At 44.0% G+C, this 24,498-nt stretch overlaps 3 protein-coding genes across 5 annotated transcripts in view; 1 reads left to right on the top strand and 2 right to left on the bottom strand.

Moving 5' to 3' along the window:
• The first annotated feature begins 1,835 nt into the window (after positions 1-1,835).
• On the top strand, positions 1,836-6,237 carry elmod2 (ELMO/CED-12 domain containing 2). 2 transcript variants are annotated; one of them, XM_076974663.1, is made up of 9 exons: positions 1,836-1,953; positions 2,735-2,882; positions 3,044-3,072; positions 3,353-3,450; positions 3,753-3,882; positions 4,289-4,422; positions 4,669-4,737; positions 4,863-4,996; positions 5,295-6,237. In XM_076974663.1, the coding sequence occupies exons 2-9, from the start codon at positions 2,735-2,737 to the stop codon at positions 5,450-5,452; spliced, it is 900 nt and encodes a 299-aa protein (XP_076830778.1). In that variant the 5' UTR covers positions 1,836-1,953; the 3' UTR covers positions 5,453-6,237. The 2 variants fall into 2 exon arrangements, with proteins under 2 accessions (XP_076830778.1, XP_076830779.1); XM_076974664.1 differs by lacking the exon at positions 1,836-1,953 and adding an exon at positions 1,978-2,288.
• Positions 6,238-6,338: 101 nt separating this feature from the next.
• On the bottom strand, positions 6,339-14,414 carry ucp1 (uncoupling protein 1). 2 transcript variants are annotated; one of them, XM_076974662.1, is made up of 7 exons: positions 14,359-14,414; positions 10,053-10,186; positions 9,385-9,592; positions 9,013-9,210; positions 8,628-8,729; positions 7,371-7,551; positions 6,339-6,973 (listed from the first exon to the last, which is right to left on the bottom strand). In XM_076974662.1, exons 2-7 carry the CDS (start codon positions 10,176-10,178, stop codon positions 6,859-6,861), a joined length of 930 nt encoding a protein of 309 aa, XP_076830777.1. In that variant the 5' UTR covers positions 10,179-10,186; positions 14,359-14,414; the 3' UTR covers positions 6,339-6,858. The 2 variants fall into 2 exon arrangements, with proteins under 2 accessions (XP_076830777.1, XP_076830776.1); XM_076974661.1 differs by lacking the exon at positions 14,359-14,414 and adding an exon at positions 10,667-10,719.
• Positions 14,415-15,129: 715 nt separating this feature from the next.
• tbc1d9 (TBC1 domain family, member 9 (with GRAM domain)) overlaps positions 15,130-24,498 on the bottom strand; it is a 25,493-nt gene continuing 16,124 nt past the window's right edge. Inside the window, exons 12-21 of the mRNA XM_076974403.1 lie at positions 24,063-24,348; positions 23,724-23,853; positions 23,509-23,607; positions 23,068-23,136; positions 21,350-21,590; positions 21,057-21,122; positions 20,289-20,375; positions 19,896-19,958; positions 17,429-17,532; positions 15,130-17,259 (exon numbers count right to left, since the gene is read on the bottom strand). Of these exons, the coding sequence (XP_076830518.1) occupies positions 16,504-17,259; positions 17,429-17,532; positions 19,896-19,958; positions 20,289-20,375; positions 21,057-21,122; positions 21,350-21,590; positions 23,068-23,136; positions 23,509-23,607; positions 23,724-23,853; positions 24,063-24,348 (1,901 nt within the window). The 3' untranslated portion in view covers positions 15,130-16,503. The remainder of the gene's footprint in view (positions 17,260-17,428; positions 17,533-19,895; positions 19,959-20,288; positions 20,376-21,056; positions 21,123-21,349; positions 21,591-23,067; positions 23,137-23,508; positions 23,608-23,723; positions 23,854-24,062; positions 24,349-24,498) is intronic.

Below are 24,498 nucleotides of genomic sequence, written 5' to 3'. Positions count from 1 at the left end.
TAATTATTGCTAACAGGTGTATAGATACACATAGCCATGCAAACTCCATTGATAAATACTGGCAGTAGAAAGGGTCATAGTGATGAATTTTATGACTTTAAATGCTGCACTGCCGTAGGCCCCTTTGCCACCAGTTCCTTAATGACATTTCTGCCCTGCTACATCTACTCCTGTGTCAACTGTGTTTAGTAGCAACAGCAACTCAGCCTCAAAGCCACCATGGAAACTCTCAGACTGGGGCCACAGAGTACTGCAGCATGCGGTGCACAGAAATCACATCTCCATCGTTGCATCTCTCAAACTGAGTCCCAAACTGCTTCTGAAAGCAACAGCACCACTAGAACTATGCTGGGAACTTGAAAAAGGTTTCCAAGACTGAGGAGCTGCAGAGAAGTGTAAGATCACTACTCATAGTGCCAACCATTGGCTGGGCTGGTGTAAAGCGCACTGCCACTGGACTCTGGAGAAAAGCAAACATGTTGTCTGGAGCAATGAATCATGCTTCACAATTTCGCTGTCTCATGGAGGAAACTGGGTTTCGTTTATGCCAATAGAAAGCAAAATACCAGAATGCCCAGTGCCAGTTTTGTAGACGTGTTTCTCAAAGTTTGGACTGGGCCACTGAAGGTCTACAGTGACATCTGTACCTCAGCTCTACCAACCCCTACCTCAACCACACTGAACCCCTACCTCAACACTACCACACCCCTACCTCAACCCTACCAACCCCTAACTCAGCCCTACCAACCCCTACTTCAGCCCCATTGAACCCCTACCTCAACACTACCACACCCCTACCTCAACCCTACCAACCCCTAACTCAGCCCTACCACTCACTACATCAGCCCCACTGAACCCCTACCTTAGCACTACCAACCCTACCTCAGCCTCACTGAACCCCTACCTCAACACTACCACACCCCTACCTCAACCCTACCAACCCCTAACTCAGCCATACCACCCACTACATCAGCCCCACTGAACCCCTACCTTAGCACTACCAACCCCTAACTCAGCCCCACTAAACCCTACCTCAGCCCCACTGAACCCCTACCTCAACCCTACCAACCCCTAACTCAGCCCTACCAACCCCTAACTCAGCCCTACCACCCCTACTTCAGCCCCATTGAACCCCTACCTCAACACTACCACACCCCTACCTAAACCCTACCAACCCCTAACTCAGCCCTACCACCCACTACATCAGCCCCACTGAACCCCTACCTTAGCACTACCAACCCCTACCTCAGCCCCACTGAACCCCTACCTCAACCCTACCAACCCCTAAGTCAGCCCTACCAACCCCTAACTCAGCCCTACCACCCCTACTTCAGCCCCATTGAACCCCTACCTCAACACTACCACACCCCTACCTCAACCCTACCACCCACTACATCAGCCCCACTGAACCCCTACCTTAGCACTACCAACCCCTACCTCAGCCTCACTGAACCCCTACCTCAACACTACCACACCCCTACCTCAAGCCCACTGAACCTCTACCTCAGCCCCAGTGAACCCTACCTCAGCCCTACCAACCCCTACCTTAACACTACCTCACCCCTACCTCAGCCTCACTGAACCCCTTTACTATGAATTAAAACACTGGTTTAGTCAGGAGTTCTCATCCAACATCAGTACTTGACCTCACAAATCCACTTTTGACTTAATAGAAACAAAACCCCCAAATATTTTATTCTGCTTCCTATACCAAAAGCTTCATACCAAACCAACCTGCTGACGAGCCACATATTTCGCGATACATTTCTACCACCTTGTGGTTGATATCTGTAAAAAAATCTGGAAAATCTGGCGGTATCTGGAAAAAAATGCAAGGTCTTTCGCGCATGCGCATCAACGTGTTGATTTCCGGAATCTGAGTTGGCTGGGGACATATGAGACCCAGACAGTTAGTTCTGCACAGTTAGCCATTTACTAAAACTGTGAACTAACGTAAGTTACTCTTTTAACGACACCGATTAAGACTAACCTAAAGTCCACCATTGAAATTATGTATCTACTGTTAAAAGGATCCGTGGCGACGCTGAAGTAGCTACTATTCACGCCGTCTCGGGTGAAGGCGACTAGCAGCCTAGCTAGCGTTAGCCGTCCTAACGGGTGACAACCTGTTCGAGTAGCTGGCTAGCGCGGCTAACTCAGACTGGCATTCAACTGTCCCATAACTGACATAATACACGTTTCATGAGCTAGCTAAATATTATACGCTTAGCTGGTTTGGACATTTACAGACGAGGGTGTCAGCCAGAATTCACCGGATGAACTGACGAGTAAATTAATCATATTCTTTACTTGTTTTTTTGATGCTAGCTAACAAGCTAATCTACCTGGTTTGTAATAATCACTGACTTGTTGAAAGTGACTTCAAAATGTGTTTGCTTGTTAGCATTGCAGCTGAAAGGTTATCTAGTAATAACTAATAACTTAATAAGTCAGCTTTAGCTAGCCAACCTGCTTACAGTGGGATTGACAGACCGGTGGTGGCGAACACATCTAAACAGACCCCACAGTGAAACTCCCTACAGTTACCTGCCTAGTAACGTTAAACCAAGAAGATTTGGACGTGAATAACCGAGAAATGTTGTTTTCCTCACATTTCTGCCATGACAAGTACCGAGCAGTACCCAACATGTGTGTTTATGTTAACTGTCCTAAGTTGGAGTAGTGCTATTGAGAATAAATAATAACTGGTCTTCTTTGCTGTTTTGTTGTTAAGATGATGTTTGGATATATCTGGCAATACTTCTATTCGTCCTTCCTTCGGTTCTGGTTAAAATGGTTACTCAGACACCTCACAGGCAAATGTGAGCTGCAGCGGGTTTGTGCTGGATACGAGGCAGGAGCTCTTAGGACGACACGAGTAGGTGAGGGCTGCACATACGAGGTGTTTATCCACAAGTTGACAGCTTTACTACTTCACTTTTTTCAGAGAATCAAGTAAACTTGTCATATATTACCTTCGTTGTACATGACTTCATGGTTTATTGATGTACTGATCATAGAGTATCTGTGTTTCTTATTTCAGAGTTCTCCCTGAAGTTTTCAAAAAACAAGGTAAAATAGTTAGAATTTAAATTAAAACGTTTGCATTTTCAGTGTTCTCACTCACTCATCTCGCTCACCTCAGTGCCTTCTGAAAGTTCTGACATGGTTAGATGTCTGTTTAACTAGAGAGCGTTATTGTTGTGTAAATGGAAATACCAGATGTACATGAAAAGCATCACAAGCATCTGTATCACAATCCAGAGTCTTATTCTTCCACAGTTTATAGCTATTAAAATACACTAAGGTTTGACATTCTGACTCTGCTCTTATCGTCTGTGGTGTTGTGAAGGTGTTGCGAGATGCCGTGAACGTGAAGGAAGACGATGTGAAGGGCTGTGTGGCTCAAATTATGAGAGAAAAGAACGTCGTAGAGCAAAAAGATCCTGTGTAAGTGTGAATTAAATGCATGTCCACATGTAGCTTACCTGGTGCAACAGGTACAGCAATGTGCTTCCAACGCCGAGATCTTGGGTCACTGTGGTAAATGACAGGAGTAAGAATAGGCGTAGGAGTGTAGCTCTGGCCAGCCTCTACTGACGAGGTAAGTGTCAGAGTGCTGGTTTCAAACTTTTGTTCAGATATCTTTGTTTGTCTGTCATTTCTTTTTCAATCAAATTTGACATTCTTGTTTAGTGTTCTTCTTTCTCTTTTGAAGTCATGTTTAATCCAGTGAACACTCATTGTCACAGTTTCAAGGTGAATCTTCAGCAGTGCCTGGTGCAAATTAGTGGCTACAACACCCTGTTTGCACTGGTTGAAGATCTCAGAAAAGAGGTTTTTGACTCAGACAATAAGGAACATGAGAAAATGCTTCTTAAGGTGAGTTTAGTTTGAGATACTCTAACGCTTTCTGATCCCTCAGTATGCATGTGATAAAGGATCTTGGGAAAATGCACTGTTATACTGAAAAGGCTCATCGATGCACTGTAGACCTGATCTGTGTGAATGCCTGCTGCAGGGCTTATTTGTGACGAGATTATTTGCACAGGTGGCATGCTTTGCTTCGGCAATCAGATTACAGATTACTTTGGTTATCTTTTCTTTATTTATTCATTTGGTGTACTTCATTGTTGTTGTTGTTTTGTTTGTTTGTTTGGATATTGCTAACAGCCCCCCACCCTGCATAACTGAGACAGTCATATGTGACAGTTATAAAGCAGTAAATGTAAACATAATACATAAATGTTTGTAACACGACATTGTGTTTTTTTTGTTTGTTTTTTAGTTGTGGGACTTACTGATACCATCAGTTAAACTAGAATCTCGAATCACAAAGCAGTGGGGGAACATTGGGTTTCAAGGAGATGATCCCAAGACTGACTTCCGAGGGATGGGTGTCCTTGGCCTAGTGAACCTTGTGTATGTCTCATTTCCAGTGAAACCTCCAGTAACTGTCATGTTTTCAAGATAAAGGAAGTGGAACTCTAGTTTTGTCTCTGTAGGTGTAATACGGATGGTCTATGGATGATTATCCTGACCTCATCTCCATTTCACCCCCAAAATTTTTTCCCCATACTGTGTGTTATGAATGGCAAGAATTCTTATGTGAAAGGCAAATTTCATGTTTATGGAGTTCACAAGATCTTTTTTCCTTTATTGTCCAAGTTTTTTCAGTGAGAACTACACAGACGCGGCACGGCAGGTCTTGTCCCATGCCAACCATCCCAAACTGGGGTAAGGCATTCACATGTCCACCATGCTGCCAGGTTCCATCTCCGCTCTTCCACTGGGCAGGGTTTCTCTTCAGACTTCAGCGAACTATCATGGTCTAGTAATCGTTGGTCTGATTTTCAATGCAGGTACTCCTATGCCATCGTGGGCATTAACCTGACAGAGATGGCTTATAGTTTGCTAAGGAGTGGTGCATTGAAGACACATTTCTACAACACAGTCTCTGGAAAACCACATATGCACCACTTTCACCAGCTTTACTGTGAGTCAGACCTTTAACCTTTGACCCCTGACCCCAATACACACATGCTTGCAGTATCCTGTTGCTGCGGTTTAAGCCCAGGTGTGTTCTGAGCTTGATAGCCAGACAGCACAGGTGGTTTGGACAATAGGAATGATTGTCTGTTTTGGTTAGCTGCTGTGGTCATAGGGTCATAAAGATGTTTTTTCTTGATTGGTTTGTCTCAAGTCGGAGATTAGTCAGTGATGGCCAAGTCCATATCTAAAAATCTGTTCCGAATAGTTGTGTTCACACTCGGATATCTATGGGCCCTTTTCAGGCTACCTGGCGTATGAGTTTGACAGGTTCTGGATGGAAGAGGCGCCTGAGAGCATCATGGAGTTCAACCACTACAGAGAGAAGTTCCATGAAAAGGTCAAAGGGTACCTTGTGGAGCCAGACGTCGCCCTTGTCTTGAACGTAGACCCTAACAACTGACCGGCATTTCAAAGGATACTTTGAACAAATTGTTTTTGTTCTCTGATACAAGAACAAGAAGACTGAATAATAGCTTTTTAAGGACATCTCTCTCATGCATCCTATAGATAAACATTAGTAACAGAATTTATATAAACTTTTCATCCACTGAACCTCGGGTCATTGTGCATTCCATTACACAATACTGTAGAATTACTGGAGCTGGTCTGAGTGGTAAGGCAATCTACACACACTAAAATTTTACATGAAAGGAATATTTACTGGTAGCTAAATTGGAGTTCTCGCAATCAGTTGCATTTTACTTGTATTTATGATTCCTATTGTGTTGTTGCATCATCTCAGGAATTTGATATTTATGTACACAGAGGAAGATCATAAATGATAAAATGACAATTGTTTTTACTTAAGCTAAATTGTCTTGTACATAGACAATTACAATTCTTTTGCATGTTTTAATGCGTTCCAGTTGTTAACACATTTACTCCTATATATATTTCTTTAAGCGGCCTGTTGCCTCCTAACAGTAATAACTGGTTCATGTAGTTGATGTCTTGTAGTGTGTAGATAGTAAATATTAACAGTGAAATTCTGTATGGTACTAGTATTTGTGTGAAGAATAAACAAACACATGTCCAGGAGTCTAGTATTGTCCTGTAGTGGTACTGGCATATCATTCCTATTTATACAGCTTTGGAGGATAATTTTGTAGTTTCAATCACGCTCTAAATTACTTTGTACAGTTGGATACCTGTTTAATGTTAATAAATTAAAAAAGGTTAAATGTCTTCAAGTTTATTTTGTTTTACTTTTAACTTGATGTCGGAAAGATAAGATGAATGATATAAACGACGATGAACGATGACACGTGTGTGCTTTACTTAAATATATATGTTTATTTTAGAGATGGCACTTTGTACGTCAACGTCAGAAATGGACGTCATGGCGTGATATGCCCTTGGACGTTGCTCCTGCTTGCGTGTGGTGCTGGGGCAGACAGTACACACTGGCAGTAAAGGTTCACACAATACTCAGACAAGCTCCAAATAAATAAAGAAAAAAGGAGTTCCTTTTTAAACAAAGGATTAATTAATATCAATTATTACAAAGACTGCAATTGCACCTTATAAAAATGTTATTTGTAAAAGTGACTATATACATTAAAATGGATCTTGGCTGTTCACTGTGCAGCCAAGTGCTGCAAAACAGCACGAAAACACTTCCCAGAATGCATCATCTGGTGTGTTCCTCAGAACTCGGGTAGCATTTACAATGCAACACTGCTATTCTTACATTTCAGGAAACTACTGAGAGTTCTGGGGTTTACATTATCCTTGGTTCTGTGCCAAACTGCTCTTACTGAGTCCATGTATTCCAAATGGGGACAGAATTAGGTGTTTTTCCCTCTTCTATATGGTGGCTTCCATCTTCTTCCTGGATATCATCATGGCCCTCTTTAACTGCTCGAATGACACGAACATGACGACGTTCCAGGAGCCCAGTCTGAGAAATGATGGTACGAATCTACAAGGAGCAGACAGTGATATGGACAGTTAAGAGAGATTGTAAATATAAGTGTTACAAAACTTTGGAATTGTGTTATTAGCCAAATAAAAACTTATACAAGTATTTTAAGCCTAGGAAAGCATTCAAGTAGTGTCATTATCCACTGCATTGATCCATTAAAGACACAGAAAAAAGGAGAAAGAAGCATTTCCTATTTTTGCAAATAGAATTACAAACTACTACTTAAACTCTTACCAGACATACTTCACTTCCCCTCCCTCACCTATACAAACTTTCTAGGTTATCTTATTTCTACAACTTCATTGGCTAACAAACTGCGTAGCAGCAAATGGGTTATAGACTGCAAGTGTCTGAATGACTGCTGGAGTGAATAAGTAGTTTTGTTTATTCACACCCTTTGTAGAAGGCGGTGGGCCCTTCCTTGGTCATCATGGTCCACGCACAGTTGATGGCGCTACTGTACTGGCCAGGGGGAGAGTTCATGTAGCGCGTCTTCACCACATCGACTGGAGAGGCGATCACTGTGGTGATGAATCCAGCACCAAACGCAGACACGAAGTGGCAAGGCAGGTTGTCTGGAATGCAATGTTGAGCAAGAGATGTGAGGTCGCTGCTTTAATGTGTTCTGGTACTGAACATCCACAGTCTGATTGTGCCCTTTTGCTGGGTGATTGCAGTCAGATTTCTTCATATCAAATTATATTATAGCAATGGTTACACATAAATGATTAAGCAATAAAAAAGTGCCTCATTATCCCAGCTGTTATGTTTCATAACACCTTTGGCACTCCAATTTCACCATCTAACAGCCTGATCTGTCTGTTGGAGATTCACAAGTCTAGCCTTCCTAGCTTCCGATGTCTGGTCAAGTTGAAAGCACATGTGCTCATCCAAGATGTCTCAGTCACAATATATTTAATTAGTCTTGGCCACCTGCATCGCCCCAGTCCTAATGTACTCCAGTTATTAATGAACTTTTAAAATGTCTAATGCATAAATATATGACTGTAGAATGATTAAAACACCTTCAAAACTGTCAAATGTATTATTGTAAACTTGTATTTTCTTGCACCGGCTCTGTGAGAAGTAACTATCAGGGTTCAATTAAAGAATCCCACACACTCTACAGAGGATTCCTGAATGCTCGTTATTTTTAATAGTAACTGACCAAATGTATCCTTTATATATGAGGGTAGATACCCAGTGTGTGCTGAATGTAGCACAGCTGGTCTAGAGGGGCATCATTAGTCTTCCTGTTCGTTATTTGTCTTTTATTGCCCCATTCACAAGATCTATAACCTTGTGAATGGCGCAATAAAATCTGCTATTCTGGCTGGTGTTCAGATGAGCTGTATTGGAAAATACTTGCGTTAAGACTTTTCTTATCAGTAGATGGGATACAAAGGAGGTGGTGTGTAGGTTCGATCATTCAGCTTTAAAAGGTGAGCCTATTGCTGGATTTTGACCCATTAAACTGGTCCAAACTGGAATCAAGCATCTTATGCCATTTCTTTGATAGCTACTTTTAGGCCTGGAGGTTGACTAACAGCCCATTGAAGAAGAACTTTAACCCAGAAATGCTAACTACACCACTATGAGCTCTTTTTTAATTAGCTTTTTTAGATGAGATTTTCTTCTTTGTTGCACATACCTGACATCAGCCTGTGTCTTAGGATGGCTTCTTTGATGAGATCGTAAGAGACCAGCTCTGTGCAATTGACCAAGGCGTTCCTAGTGATGTTGGGTAGGGTTCCTGAAAGGTAATGGGTTTAATTAATGCATTGCTAAGATCTAACATGAACCCTCTCATTTACCCTCAGATGAAGGATGATCTAAAACAGACAAAGTTCAGAAGTCAACAATCACTCTAACCAGCAACTTATGTATTTAGGACCAACAGAGCACAGTCTGTTTTCAAATTTCTTTTTTGTTTTTATTCTCCAAGTTATGTTCTAATTTCTAAAGCATTAAACTGAAAGCTGCCTTCTGCTCCCCATGCTTCCTCACTACAGACAGCTCACAGAAGGCTCACAGACCTTTCCATAGGCCACGCAGGCCCTCCTGTTGGAAGATCTGTCTGTAGGCCTGCATGGTGCCTCGGTAGCGCCGGGCCACTCCCTGCAGGTTCATCTGGGCCTGGAAACGAACCTTCACCACGTCTGTTGGCTGCGCGATGGAAACGGCCATCGCCCCTGTGGTGCAGCCCGCCAGGATCCTGACTCCAATGTTGGCGTCTGCAGACGGGAGGGACAGGCTGGGGCTCAGATAAAGGCAGCTCCCCGGTTGTCGTAAGCATCACGTTTAAGCGTATATTACTGATGATATACTACTAATACCGAAACATTAAACATTCAGTGCAGAGTGCTTCACTGCTGAACAGCACACGTGATTCACCAGACATCACTCACTGTCTTTGCCTCTCATGTAGAAGTTCTTGACGTTGTCATAGAGGCCGATGCGTATGGAGGCGAAGGCCATCTGGCGCTGTAGGCCGGCCACCAGGCCGTTATAGAGTGCCCGCGGGCCCTCCGTCCGCACCATGGTGCTGATGGTCCCGAACACACCCCGGTAACGGATGCCCTCGGCGGCCCCCGTGGTCACCTTCTCACCCTGGATCTGAGCAGGAAGCAGAAGGCGGACATATATCAGAGGACATCTGGGGACGTGGCACCTGGGACTGGCTACAGAATAGATGCTGATTGATGGACAGAATATTGAGAGAAGGCTTGGACAACCACTCATAGGGTCATAGGTTTGATTCCCAGGGAGCACAATACTATAATAGTAATATATATATGAAATAATACTAATATATATGAATGCTACTCTGGTTAAGAAATGTAAAGGCATCAAGGAATTTTTATTTATCTGTCTCTGAAAAGAGAGTATTCATCTCTGTCCTTATTCAAATGAACTTAGGAAATACAGAATATTTCATATTTTAAATTCACCTTTGAATGTTTTCTGTCAGATTGATTAATCTGACAGAAAACATGAAAATCTCAGGGCAAACCGAGTGTGTGGCTGCTGTGAGCCACAGGCTGGACTGGGAGGTACCTGGCTGGGAGGTATGTACCTGTAAGCGCACTTTGGCCGTGTCCAGAGGGAAGGTGACCAGATCGGCTATGCAGGCGGCGGTACCTGCGCTCAGAACCTTCACTCCCAGGGGAGGAGGAATATCAGATGGCTTCAGTCCAACCATGGTAACAGCTGCAGACACAAAGAGAAGGGCTTGGAACCACTGCATGATCACAGAGTTAGTGGGATTAGCGGGGCTCACAGCTACAGCGAGGACACAGGAACCACAGCATGGTTTCCAAACCACAGAAAGAGAAGAAAAGAAACAAGGCACTTGTATTGCTGTGTCTGAATGGGATATCACTGGAATCTAGTCTAGTTGTACTAGAATTCTGCAAGCTACATTTCTTCTGTAATAAATTCCAACTGCTATATAAATGAATGTACTGATGTACAGAGTCCTCCTGCGCTGTTGTCTGGAAACTTTGAAATTTTATTAGACCTTCAAGTAATTACAACAAATTATATAATTATATAATTACATACATTTTAATATATCAAAATTTGGTTATAAAATCTGAAAATTCTTAAAATAGTCAAAAGAAAATAGAAATAGCTGGAGAAAGAAAATTTCTATATCAAATGTAATTATATGAATATGATGTTACTTACATTGATGTCTTTGGTTGATGGTAGTTTTATGGTTGGACTGAAGTGTCTAGATTTAGCTTTGACAGTTAAGTACATTTCTGTCTCTTTATATATAAATCATTTTTGCAGACGCTAAAAGAGGCGTTACTCAGCAGCTATGGGCTGACTCAAAGTTCAGCCAAAGTCTCAATGTCCACTTCTCCGCCCTCTCAGATAAATGCACTTATTCCAAAAGATAAAACAGACTTTTCCCATACTGTACTGCTATGGATGAAGAAGCACGTTTATAACGTTTGCATTTATAAATGCTTGAGTATTGTTGGCCGTTGAACAAAAACAGCTTTTGTTATAAAGCTTTAGTGTTTTGTGTTAAAACATTACTTCCTCACTGTACATTGGACAGAGTTGATGTTAATGTTAATGTTGTACAGTACCTCAGGCACACTACATAACTGTTTTGAGGCTATGAAGGGTTATTTTTCATGACACATGCAGACTGCACTGCTGTTAGTCACTGGTCCTGCCTCCTCAATCTGACTCAGCTGAATCTGGCCCTGACATCCTCCTGCAGTTCATTGGCACCAGGCTGCATGGGCTCGACTAAGCACCCAGCCAATCACCACTCAGCATTCAGAACACGTCCCCTGGGGCTGTAAACCCGTTATAGGGCATGTGGCTGAATTATATGTGTTGTACATTCTAGCAAATGATAATCTTTTAAGAACATGAACTTGCAATTACTGGGGTATATTGGGGGTTAAAGTTGTTGATATAGGTGAATACCTGATAATATTCTTATGTCCTGCAAATAATACACTGGCGCTGTGGTTCCTGCAGAGCTGTAATAACTCTGTCTCTGTAAAATTGTCTCTGTATGACTCTTCTTTAACATAAAGATTGTGTTAGTTATTTCTGGTTATTTATGTAGGGATGAGCACTTAAGCATGTTACTAGTACAGGCTACTGAAATCATTCACACAGCAGTTTGGACTTACTGGTGTGTATTAAGCTCATGCTATTAATAAAATGTATGCAATTTAGTAATTGGTACCTGTATAGATATTAGTGTTAGTATATTCGTAATTGATCCTAAGTCCAGAGTGGGAGTAAACAGGTTGATCTCGGTCAAGAGCGCAGTTCTTCTGGAGGACATAGAGTGACTATGGGGACCGAGGTTCGCAGGGGGACAGATAACAGTCTTGCTTCATTGCACTTGTTTTGCGAAGAGACTGACTACGTAGAATATGACGGCCTTACGTAAGAGGTCCTCTGTGGGAACACCGACTTCAGCTGTAAAGTCCTGGGCATATTTGCAAAAGCATCTGTTTACTGGGCCTGTGTCAGTTATCAGATATCAGACGTCTTTGCTGCTATTTGAGCTAGACCTTGAGATTTGTGCAGGCAATTAAGAAAAGCAAACATGCAAAAACTAGTTACTTTGGGTTTAGGGTCAGTAAAATGCCACAGACATGCAGGGTAGCGCAGAGCTCAGAAGATCAGACAGTGTAAGACAATCAACTAAAATCTGCTGAGAATGCTTGAAGGGCCTTTTGGCACCATGTAAGAAACCAACAAATAATTGCACTATATGGACAAAAGTATTTGGACATCTACAAGCCTTTATGACATCTTGCCATTCTAACTCTGCTCTGCAACTCTGCACTCTGTAACCACACTCTATAACCCTGCGCTCTGTAACTCTGCACTCAGTAACTGTGCCCTCTATAACTGCGCTCTGTAACTCTGCACTCAGTAACTGTGCCCTCTATAACTGCGCTCTGTAACTCTGCACTCAGTAACTGTGCCCTCTATAACTGCGCTCTGTAACTCTGCACTCAGTAACTGTGCCCTCTGTAACTCTGCACTCAGTAACTGTGCCCTCTATAACTGCGCTCTGTAACTCTGCACTCAGTAACTGTGCCCTCTGTAACTCTGCACTCAGTAACTGTGCCCTCTATAACTGCGCTCTGTAACTCTGCACTCAGTAACTGTGCCCTCTATAACTGCACTCTGTAACTCTGCACTCAGTAACTGTGCCCTCTATAACTGCACTCTGTAACTCTGCACTCAGTAACTGTGCCCTCTATAACTGCGCTCTGTAACTCTGCACTCAGTAACTATGCCTTCTGTAATTGCACTCTGTAACTCTGCGCTCTGTAACTGTTGTTGTGGCTCCTAAATGCTTCAATTTTCAATGTCTCTTTGGCTGATAGTGGAATATCTATAAGGGCAGAACTTTCTTGCAATGGTGGCATTTGATCACAGTATTAAGCTTCAACTCAGTGAGCCTCTCAGAACGACCCATTATTTTACAAATGTCTGTAAAGGTAAAAATGGCTAAGTGCTTGATTTTGTACAAATGTGGCAATGAAACACCTGAAATTAGTGATTAAGAGGTGTGTCCCAATACTTTTGTCCTCATGGCGTTTGTTCAATGTTACTTATACAGGGACACCCCTGTAAACAAATGTTTATTAAATAAAACTTATAAGTTGGTAGTTTTGCAATTGTTTTTTTTTTGTTTGTTTGTTTGTTTTTTACAGTAATTCACAACACAAATACAATTAATTTACTGTCTTAGTACAACTCTTTACTGCTGTAGGTAACGTTACTGCAAAATGTGTAGTTAATGTTTTACAGTGTGATTAACAAGTTATGTTAATAATTCAAATTTCAGTTCCCTAATACACACAAAATGACAAGTGTGCAATCCTGGTGTAGACTTTGAAATCATCAGTCCATGTTGAAGAATTGGAAAAAAGCCCAATTTTGTGTCTCTGGAGCAAATGCAGATTGTGTGAGATAGGATTAAATTGAACATATTTACAGGCAAAGAAAACCATAAATGGCAGCCAACCAGAGAGACAGCATCAAGGAAACTGCTCACTGGATGATTCTACTCACAGAGAGAGAGAGAGAGAGAGAGAGAGAGAGACTACCTGCTTACAGAGAGACTACCTGTTTACAGTTTACAGACTACCTGCTTACAGTGACTGATACTAAACACAAAACCACGTTGACAATAACACTAATATTATAACAATAATAAGTACAGACTTAGTGAACATAGCCTGGCCATCGAGACCGGCCGATACAAGAAATCATGGCTGCCCAGAGAGCAGAGACTCTGCCAACAATGTAAAAGTGTAACTGTAGAGACAGAGCTGCAAGTCCCTATGTAATAATGACAAACTCCCCATCCTCCTGGGAGAAAAGAAAGAAAGCAGCACTTTAGCGGGGAGATATGTATCTACCTTACATAACATGAGGGACAGTGAGTAGCACACACACACACACACACACGTACAAACACACACATACCCTGTTTGTAAACACACTGATTTATGTTGATCTATTTATTTTTTCTCCTCTACTTTTATTTATTTGCTTTCCTTTATTTTCACTTCTTCAACTTTAAATTCATGTTCAAGTTCATCATAATTAGAATTGTTCATATTTTTCAATGATTTATTCATGTTGAATGATAACACTGCTTTGGCAATACTGTAACTGAATATGGTCATGCCAATAAAGCTTATTGAATTGAATTGAATTGAGAGAGAGAGAGAGAGAGAGAAAGAGACAGCTAAACATCCGTCATCAGGGACACTCATAGCTCCTCTTTACTCTTATGGTGCTGCTGGTCTCAACAAGCCTGACTGAAAGGGCAAAGACAGAGAGTGGAGGTCTTGGAAAAAAAAAACTTTACTGACCTCTGATGGTTATTTGGCTTTATTTCAGAATTAAGGTTTCCTAACCTGACGAGGAGTTCTGCCAGTCCATCAAGATGGCCTCGAGTGGAAGATGGACCCACTACACCAGGGGTGTCCAAAGGGAGGCCTGCGTTCAATTTTTTTGTTGACTGTATTGCGAAATGCTGTACGCGTTCAAATTTTCCGGCCCGCAGCCTCTGTTAACCACAGCATTTTATATTTCACCAGAAGATGGCAGTAGCCTCCAAAAAAGCTATTTTATATTTCATATATAAAATATATTCACCAGAAGATGGCAGTAGACTCCAAAAAAAGCTATTTTATATTTCACCAGAAGATGGCAGTAGACTCCAAAAAAAGCTATTTTATATTTCACCAGAAGATGGCAGTGCACGAATGGTTAAAAAAAATCAAAGATGTTCATAATTGAATTTTGTCCATTTAACAAAGTGAATGAGCAAAAGAGGAATGAAAGTTAAATCAGTTTATGGGGTGACTACCCATTGCCTTCAAAACTGCTTCCAGGTCCACTTGCACAGCTTCTGAAGGAACACGGCATGGAGGTTGAAGGCAAAGGTCACATCAAATATACATTTGACTTGAACTTCTCTTTGGTGTTTATTGACAAATCAACCGTTTCTATTTTTGAGAGTGTATAGCACACCTGCCTAAACATTTGACTGTATGTAATATGTCTGCCACATAAATAAAGATCAACAGAATGTCCATAGAAAACGGACACAGACAAGAAAGACACCAGAGGCTTTTGGATATGTAGCATAGGGTAGTTTCTTCTGTATTTTACTTATTCAGAGCAGATATTTACAGGACACTTAAAACTATCCACAGAGAAAGAAATATAAAACAGCAGCATAAAAAACAGTAAAATAGAAACTAATTTTTAAAATGTGGACAGTCATGCGACATGCCAGTGACTATGAGGAAACAAAGGAAGAAAAAAACCCTGTAAACATCTGTCCTCTTCAGAGACGGGTGTGTGTTACACACTGCTGCTACCTGCCATGTTGCAACAGGACTGTGTTTATACAAGCAACCTCCTCATCCATTAGCGCTATTGGACTGCAGACCAATTTTGCCCTCGAATGTAAAATACATCTCCTCTTAGTTATGGTGGAAAAATAAAAAAAACCTCAAAGTGCATGTGTGAGTAACAGGAGAGAGAGAGAGAGAGAGAGAGAGAGAGAGAAAGAAAGAGAGAAAGAAAGAGAGAGACATAGATACTGAGTCCCAGATTACTGCACTATATAAGCCTTAAGCTAACATTTGTTCCCTACGTAGTGCACTGTCCAATCCGGAATCCGGAGATGCCACTGTCAGTGGGGGAGAGAGGCCTCCAAACACGATGTGTACAAGCCCTAGCTCCAGTGATCTCCCAGTGAAACACTGGGAATGGGGTCAGGCTTACTTCCGCTCCACTGTGGGGAATGTGATGGTCATGCCCCCCCACACACACACTCTCACTCACCAGTCAGCATACTCAGATTTGCATAATGCAAATCAAACCCGAACAGTAGCGTTTTTGGGGTGCAGTAGGAGAGTTTACTCTGCCATTACGAACTGGTTCCTTTCAAGTCTCAAAGAGGAGGACCGGTCACTCCCAGACTAGGCAGTATAATTGTAGACACAACACTACTATACACAGTCTACCTGAATTACATATTGTTAGTTTTCAACATTACTCCATATGAAGTACACAGAGCGCACTTTAGCATATAATATGTAAGGGTCTGTTCAGCCTTTCTATGGGTAAAAAGATCCAAGTAGTTTATCAACAATCGAGCAACATTCACAGTCCTTGTTCAGGCCGAGAAGCTCATGGCTTTCGGGGCAATTCACATTAGAGAAAATACACAGGCAGAAGCCAGTTCTTTCCATTCCAAAATATCCACGTATATCCAGTGTCTTAGAGAAACGTATGGACGTTGAAGTTCAGGCCAAGGCAGGCTACGAGTAAAGGTAGTTGAGTTGCAGTGAGATAAAATATGCAGATGTGTATGTGAATATGCAGATGTTGTCTGCATGAATTTGGATTCGTTGAGGAGTTTCTAGTGCAGATGCTGTTTGATAGTGAGCGTACATGTGTATGGTGTAAAGGAGAGGAGGCCCGTGTGGCCTGCCATTGTTTTAGCCCGACAAAGAGATCTCATAGTCACTGACGGACATGTTTGCCTGGCCCACCTTACGCACATTCTTTGCATTGGCAATGCGTGCTGCAGTGTCCACTGGCTTCTCGAAGTAGCGCACCAGTGCGTGCTCCGTCAGCACAGACGCCAGGAACTGCTCGAAGGTGATGGCCCAGTCTTTATCTACGCTAGCACTGTGGGGGAGGCGGGCTTGGGCAACTGGCCCCGCCCCAGGGTGGGGCCCGCCACTGCGTACCAGCACCGTGTCCTCGGCAATGTCCTCGCACTGCAGCTTCTCGTCCAGCTCGTGGGAGCCGGCGCTAAGGACGGAGTACGACGACACCGACGTGTCATCCTTGGTCTCGTCGTCCGAGATGAGCATGGCGGAGGACGTGCCGTTGTCCTTTGGCGAGGAGTCTTCCAGCTTGATGTCCTCCATGGGCGCGGAGACACAGCCGTTCTCGGGTTCGGCCACGTCCGTGAGCTCCATCCTGGACTCCGGGTGCGTGCCTCGTGGCTCACGACCCGGTGTGGGGTAAGGCTCCCCCGGGACCCTGTGCTGCTTCCTCCCATGAAGCGCCAACCGCTCCTCTTCCTCTTCATCCTCTTTGCTTGAAGGGCTGCAGAAGAGCTTCCCAACCTCACCCATCTCCAACAGCAGGCTGGTGACGGTTGCCGTGGCGTGGTACAGCTCCTGTTCGTTGGGGTCCTCGCTGAACATGTTGTAGAGCGTCTTACACAGCTCTATGAACTGACCCTACGGGAGAGAGAGCCGTGTGACAGAGAAAGGGAGAAAAACAGGGAGGGAAAGAACTTGGCTTCAAAGACTCTAGAATCATTTGTTCTGTGTGAGTGAACAGAACAGCAACAGCATTGACATGAAAAAATGTACTCAACAATCATGGAGGGCTGTGGTGGACATCTACCTGGTTGAGCTTTGGGAGATCCTTCACGTTCTCAGACTTGGACTTGGTTTCCTGGTTCCACAGCCGTAGGTACGTGCGGTAGTCTGGTGTCTGCATCCTCTTCACTGCAGCCATGAGAAAAGGGGAAAGTACCAGATGGTTAATGAGTCTGTGGGTTCAGTAAGTGTATTCCAGCCTCCAGGATTCCTGCTGCGTCTTTTATTATATATAATAAGTATTATGTAAAAAAAAAGATGTTTTGAACATCTTATGAACATCCGAATCTCAATTTGTAAAGCAGTGCTTCCAAATAATGGACAGACAGAAAAGTACTTTTATTTTCATTATTTATTCAACACAAGTAATTTCTATGAAAATGTACCAAGTGCAAAAGTATGTGAACTCTTTAAATTAGTAGCTTGTGGCACCTCCTTTTGCAGCCAATACTTCAACCAAACGTCATCTGTAACCTCAAACGTGTGCCTCAAATATGCTTTTTGGGATTTTTGCCCACTCCTCCTTGCAGAACTCTGCCAGTTAAATCAATGGTAGGTTTGCTAGAATGCTTTGCATCTCCCTGACCGATGGCAGGAGATTTTGGTCAAGAATTTGTTGATAGGCCCTGGGAATTGACGATTCCCGGTCCAGAGTCAGAAAAGCAGGCCCAGACCTTCACATTTCCACCACCATGCTTCACTGTTGGGAGGAGGGTCTTCTCTTTATATGCAGTGTTGATTTTTCTCCAAACATGGCACCTGTGATTGTGGCCAAATAACTCAATTCTGGACTCATCTGTCCAGAGAATTGACTTCCAGAAAGACTCTGGTTTGTCCAAGTGCTCTGTGGCAAAGTTTAAACAGGCAACTTTGTTCTTTCTTGAGCGCAGAAGCAGAGCTTCTACCAACTCTCCCATGAATGCCTTGTCTTTTTGCCTGATTATAGAGACATGTACATTTATCCCAGATGCAGCCAGAGAGGTCTGTAACTGTCCACAGGTGATTGGCCTTTACCTGAATTATTATTTTTCTGATTCTTCTTGGTTTAAGTTTTGATGGGCGTCCACTTATGGCAGAGCTGGAGTGATGCCCAGTGCCCTCCATTTGTAAATGAGTTGTCTTACAGTGGATGGATGTCTTTTGGAGATGGTCTTGTAGCTTTCTCCAGACTGATGTCACTTATTCCTGATGTCCTCGGATGTCTTCTTCCCTCTCGGCATTGTTGAGTTGTGTGCTTTATGTCTTGGCACGACACCCTCGTTTGGTTGGTTTCCTCTCCCTTTTAATCAGTGTGGCTCAAATCTTTTCCCATGATGTCTCATTTGATTGGTCTGCTTAATTGATTACGGTGGTGCATTTACTTTTGCACATGCTCTGATTCCATGTTTCATGTAGTCTGCTGGTAACTCATTATTTCCCTCAAAACAAGTAAATGGAATGGATGAACATAAACGTAACATTTCATATACAAAAACCAGTGATGAATAAATAAAAGAATCATGGTGAAACTTTCCACCATGGCCTCCACAAAATGAGGCTATTAAAATGATCAAAGGAATCAAACCAGCGCAAGAGTAGAAGAGCAATTTGCACTTCAGAGAGTTTCATTTCATAAGCAGTTAAGTGTCTTGACTAGCAGATTGCCCGGACGTGTATGAAATGTATGAAAATATTCATTGTCCATCGTTATTAAGTCTCATATGTGGTGGCAATGATAGTTTATTTGCCCATTTGTTAGGAAATAAATTGGTCTTGGCTAACAGCAAACTAGCAATCTTAAAAAGATCAGTGTTAGGAGTCCTGTTCAGTAACGGTCCAGCATGCTTGAACAGACATTAAAGCATGGGTGTCAAACATACGGCCCGCCAGGGGGTTCAGTCCAACCCGCGGTTGGAGTTTTAGTCAGTTCTATTGCTTTACCCACTTTTTCTGTTGATCCTGGCACCCTCTTTAAGTGAAATATCTTTGTCATAAAATAGAAAAATGTGTCGGATTTTTCAAGAAAGTTTCAAGAAAGTTCAAATTTTCAGAATTGCTTCCCAGATGTGGAAAATGTCATTGTGATAAGGTTTTATGCATAATGCACTTAAATAAATGTTTAAAAAAGTTTTGTTGAAATTGCACATACATAAAGTAAAATGTTGTTCATAATATATTTAGTAAAAGGACAATTCATTTAATATAAAAACATTTTTTATAATTTACTTATTTGCACTAATACTAACTAACTAAAAAGGGGACTTATTGTTGGTTCCATGTAATTTTGGAATGAGTTTACTGGTCTGGCCCCCTTGACATCCGATTAAGTTGGACCAAAGTAAGCTGGATGCAATGTTAGAACCAACCACAAGAGGGCAACACATATTACACTTAGTCTAAAACAACAGCAAGCAACACCACCTACATACTGCTTATCAGAGCTTCAAGAAACAGTTTCAAAAGGATCTTCAGAAATCAGTGAATCTGCTGGTGGGTGCATAGGCACTACCTACCTTTTTCATTTTTGAAGGTGACCCTCACAAAGCCATCGTCCTTTTCATTCTTTCCCTTGGGGTCTAAGGGTGACAGAGCAGATATCAAGGGCCATGCAAATCGTACCTGTCAAAGGGACTGTTAAGGCTGTTAACTCCACATGCCAACTACATCAGCAAGCCTATGAGTCTCCTGAGGGCCCCAATGAGATGTATGATGATACAAACAACATATAAACATTCACTTCCCTCTTGTTTTACATAGTGGGTATGGTGGTGGGGAGGAAGAGGAGGGAGAAGACAGCTTCACCAAGACAAAAAACATGGGTACACATTCCAGCAGATGGGGGAGGGGGATGCCGTAGCCTATTCAGACACCCATAGGCTGCCGAGGACTCTGGGGGCGGGGCCTACCGTGGGATGTCTCAGGTGTGATGTCCTCGAAGAAGTACTGTGTGGCCTCAAACGCAGAGTCGGGCTCGTCCTGTTCGTGATGCAGTTCTGGGGGAGAGAGATGGGGAGAGAGGGAGTCGTTCCTTCATCGTTCATGTATTGTGACGTTTTGAGAAATGAACCCGGCTGCTGTAGTGAAAAAAGGAATTCAGAATATAGCAGAAGTTTGCAATTGGAGACAGCTTCTATTCTTAAATCTCCTTCAGTATACACTGATGGTGCTGACACAGCAAGTTCTCAGTGGAAGATGCGGGGGCATGTGAAGAAACCTTTGTCCTCTTTAGAAAAGTGAGTTAAGATCAGATAGTACTATTGCCTCCTGTGCTCTCACAGGACTGTGTATTAGCTATCAATCAGTTATTATATAAGCACAAAAATGGAGGTTAGCAGATTACGCCATCCACTGTAAAATACACCTTGCTTGAGAGAGAGAGAGAGAGAGAGAGAGAGAGAGAGAGAGAGAGAGAGAGAGAGAGAGAATGTCTAGGTTAGAGAGAGAAAGCCACTGTTCTATATTATTGTCAGAGGAAGGAGAATAATTCAAAATGAATATCTACATCTGCTCTCATTTCTGCTTTTCAAGGCAAATGGGAAGAAACAGGCAGGAAGCTTAGGCAGCCACAAAGTGCTCAAATACATGCACAAAGTGCACCATTCACACACACACACACACACACACACACAAAAAGCGAAAGTCATGCAAAGCCACACACACACAGCCACACATACCTGGCAAGATATGCATCTTATAGAGGAGTTTTAACTTCTCGGTCAGGTCTCCATGACACAGGACACCTAGATCGGAAGGAGAGAACTGTGAACCACAGCAGAATGTGTACACACAAGCCACACCTGCACACTCACCTACATAAACACACACACGTCCACACAAACCTCCACCCACACACACACACACACACACATAACCCTGCACCACACACACACACACACACACACACACACACACACACACACACACAAACCCTGCACCACACACACGTGCATGGCCTCAGGCCCCTCACCGAGGCCCGTGATGAACTCGCGGAAGTTGATGAGCGCGTCCGCGTTCTGGTCTAACAGGCGGAAGCAGCGCAGTGCCAGGCAGTCTGTGTGCACACCGCCCGCCCACGGGAACAGGACGCAGAACAGGCCCTTGAACTGCTCCAGGTCCATGCGGTACTGCTCCAGGTAGGGCAGGCTGGGGTCGTGCCGGTCCATCGGGTTACTGGTGCTGCCCCAGTAACAGCTGGTCAGGTGCTCGGCCTGCGATAAGGTGTGACCAGAGGAGAGAGGGGGTGGGGGGGTCATGCTCCAGCCAATCACTCAGCAGCTATGCAAACATGTGAGTACCACAGAGAAGCACAGCAGTGCATTACAGGACATGGCAATGCTGTCAAACTATAACCTGATCAAATGGCTCTTGACCAGCAATGTTAAAGACACTCTGATCTTAGTAGCACTCTGCCCTCTGGATCCCAAGAACACTTTAATATGAAGGAAACATGTGGTCTGTGCACATGCATGTTCTATAAACTATAAACCCACTACCAGTCACTTAATTCAAATCCTACCCCCCCACTTACTTATATGCACGCGTGCGCACACACACACACACACACACACACACACACACACACACACACACACACACACACACACACACACACACACACACACACACACACCTCTGCCTACACCTATTAGGTTACTTCAATGATCAGGTTAGCGGTCTTACAGATGCCCTTCATAAGCTTAGCGATGCGGACCTGTTGTCTGTTGTCGTGCAACGTTCGTTAGCTCCCCTCTAACCCCGCCCAGTTTCTACTCATACGACCAGTCATTACTGAAATGGCACTACATGCAGGTATCAGCGGTGGTAACGCCCCATCTGTCGGGGTTGGGCTGGGTCACCAGCAGTGCTGCTGAGGTACAAAGTGACCATTGATAAAGTGCTAGAGGACAACGTTCTCCCTGGCAACACACTCCAAACATCAGTCCTGTAAGGCGTTTCCAGTCAAGTGGACTGGTGAGTGTCAGTGACAAGTGCATTAAAATAGGATCAAAACAGAAACCCAAAGTCCAAAGTTAAGAGCTGGATGAGGGCATCATGGAGCCTTGTCTCTCTGAAGAGCACCAGCCTGCTGCTTCTCCCCTGGCAACACTCCTGCACTGGGGCCCAACAACAGCAGTGCTACTCAAGCTAAGTGGCCAACCAGGGCATTCATCTAAGAGCTGGAGGGAGGCGGAGCAGAGCTGCATGTGTATCATTGGCTACTGATCAGCAGTGTGGTGGTGATTGGCCAGTTCCAGAACTGAGGTTAGGATTGGACAGAGTGCAGCAGACAGGACCAGCCCTAGATCACTCCACATGGACATACGCCATGGACCTACTGACTTCCACCTCACCCCTGGAGATGAATCTTCAGCCAACACACACACACACACACACACACACACACACACACACACACACACACACACACACACACACACACACACACACACACACACAGCCCACTTGATGAGATTTTAATTCACAATTAGTGTTGGTTATAGGGCCTATGTGAAGAAGGCACAGCCCAGTAGATAGAACGCATGTGCACAGGCACGCTGGGAAGAGTGTTCTCTGTGTACGCTGCCCACAGCAGAGACACAGACAGGGTGTTCACGCAGGAGACAGTAGGTGAGACAGCCTGAGAACACACGAGAAGGAGGTCTGTCTACGGTGGCCAGCACATACCTTAAAGAGGGAGTAGAGCTCCTCTAGCTCGTCAAGGCTGAAGGCCGTCTCCGTCACAATGGTGCGAACCTGTGGGAGGGGAGGAGAGAGGAGGGGAGGGGCCTGTGTAAGGTGTATCCAATAAGGGTGGCGTAATTATCCTAAACAGCGGTGTCTTATTCCTCATGTATGTGGTAAATTGGAGAAGTACAGGTCTCCTCTCACAGTGCACTGAGTAGTGTGTGTTAGCGGTGGACTTTGTCTGTGTGTGTGTGTGTGTGTGTGTGTGTGTGTGTGTGTAGCTCTATCATGCAGTAGCTCTTTAACATTGACAGTTGGAGATTTACTAAGAATTTCTATACTGCCAACTAAACTGTTAATAAACTCAACCTATTAAATCTCAGGTCAATGATGAACCCGTCTGTTAGGTCAGTGCAGAGTGTGTCGTGGGAGAGGGTTTACCACGTTGCGCTTGGTCGTGTCTTCGATCGTCTGAATGACCCTCAGCCTCTGCTTGAAGCGCATTTGCTCGATCACGTCCGCCCGGATGGAGCCAAATTTCTGCGAGGTCAGAGCGTTGGGTGGAGGAAGAGAGAACCAGGAGCAGGAGCGATCAGCCTACAACTGCTGGACCTCAACCAACACACACAGAGAGACGCAGGTACACACTTCCATACCTCATAGGAGCCGCGCACCAGTTTGAAGATGTCCACCTCAGGGTGAGGCTCGCCATCATCAGTGAGGAGAGAGTGGAGGTGGGGGATGGGGGGGAGGGTGCTGTCCTTATTGGTCACGCTGTCCAGATACCTACAGCCCCAACACACACACCCCAACACACACACACACACACACACACACACACACACACCCCAACACACATAGATTTTTTAAAAGCTGATTTTATGGTACAAACGATTCATTTTACTCAGGTTCCTCTGTGGTTAACTACTCAGGACAACTAGGACCTACAACTAAGATCCCCACACGCGTGTGCGTGACCCGCTCCGCCCCCTGACCTGCCGAGCACCGTCATGGCCTCTCCATCGTCCTTGCAGCCCAGCAGCTGGTAGATGTTGGCGTCCAGCACGGCCAGCGCCAGCTGGAAGATGACTTTGATGCCCTCGTAGAAGAAGCAGTCCACCACGACCACGGCGCTCTCGAAGGGCATGACGGACAGGAAGAGCGTGAGGAACCAGGAGAGGGAGATGGTGGAGATCACGCCCAGCTCCTGCATGCAGTCGTACAGCTGGGGCACGTAGACGCGCGCCAGCTCCTCGAACACGCCTTGGTCCACCAGTGCACCTGCAGCACACACACGCATGCACACACACGCATGCACACACACACACACACACACACACACACACACACACACACACACACACACACACACACACGCATGCACACACACACACACGCACACACACACACACACACACACACACACACGCG

Source organism: Brachyhypopomus gauderio, chromosome 15 (genome assembly GCF_052324685.1).
Source record: "Brachyhypopomus gauderio isolate BG-103 chromosome 15, BGAUD_0.2, whole genome shotgun sequence".
Lineage (NCBI taxonomy): Eukaryota > Metazoa > Chordata > Actinopteri > Gymnotiformes > Hypopomidae > Brachyhypopomus > Brachyhypopomus gauderio.
Note: the sequence above shows the minus strand (reverse complement) of the source record. Positions and strands in the feature narration are given on the sequence as shown.

What these genes read in the sequence shown, in the direction of transcription:
- ucp1 (XM_076974662.1), bottom strand. Translation starts at nt 10,178, where the DNA reads ATGGTTGGACTGAAGCCATCTGATATTCCTCCTCCCCTGGGAGTGAAG. An exon ending in CTACATGAGAGGCAAAGACA is followed by an intron (nt 9,211 to 9,384) that starts GTGAGTGATGTC and finishes TCCCGTCTGCAG; the next exon opens with ACGCCAACATTGGAGTCAGG. An exon ending in CCCACCGCCTTCTACAAAGG is followed by an intron (nt 6,974 to 7,370) that starts GTGTGAATAAAC and finishes TGCTCCTTGTAG; the next exon opens with ATTCGTACCATCATTTCTCA.
- elmod2 (XM_076974663.1), top strand. Translation starts at nt 2,735, where the DNA reads ATGATGTTTGGATATATCTGGCAATACTTCTATTCGTCCTTCCTTCGG. An exon ending in TCTTAGGACGACACGAGTAG is followed by an intron (nt 2,883 to 3,043) that starts GTGAGGGCTGCA and finishes TTCTTATTTCAG; the next exon opens with AGTTCTCCCTGAAGTTTTCA. An exon ending in TGAAGTTTTCAAAAAACAAG is followed by an intron (nt 3,073 to 3,352) that starts GTAAAATAGTTA and finishes GGTGTTGTGAAG; the next exon opens with GTGTTGCGAGATGCCGTGAA.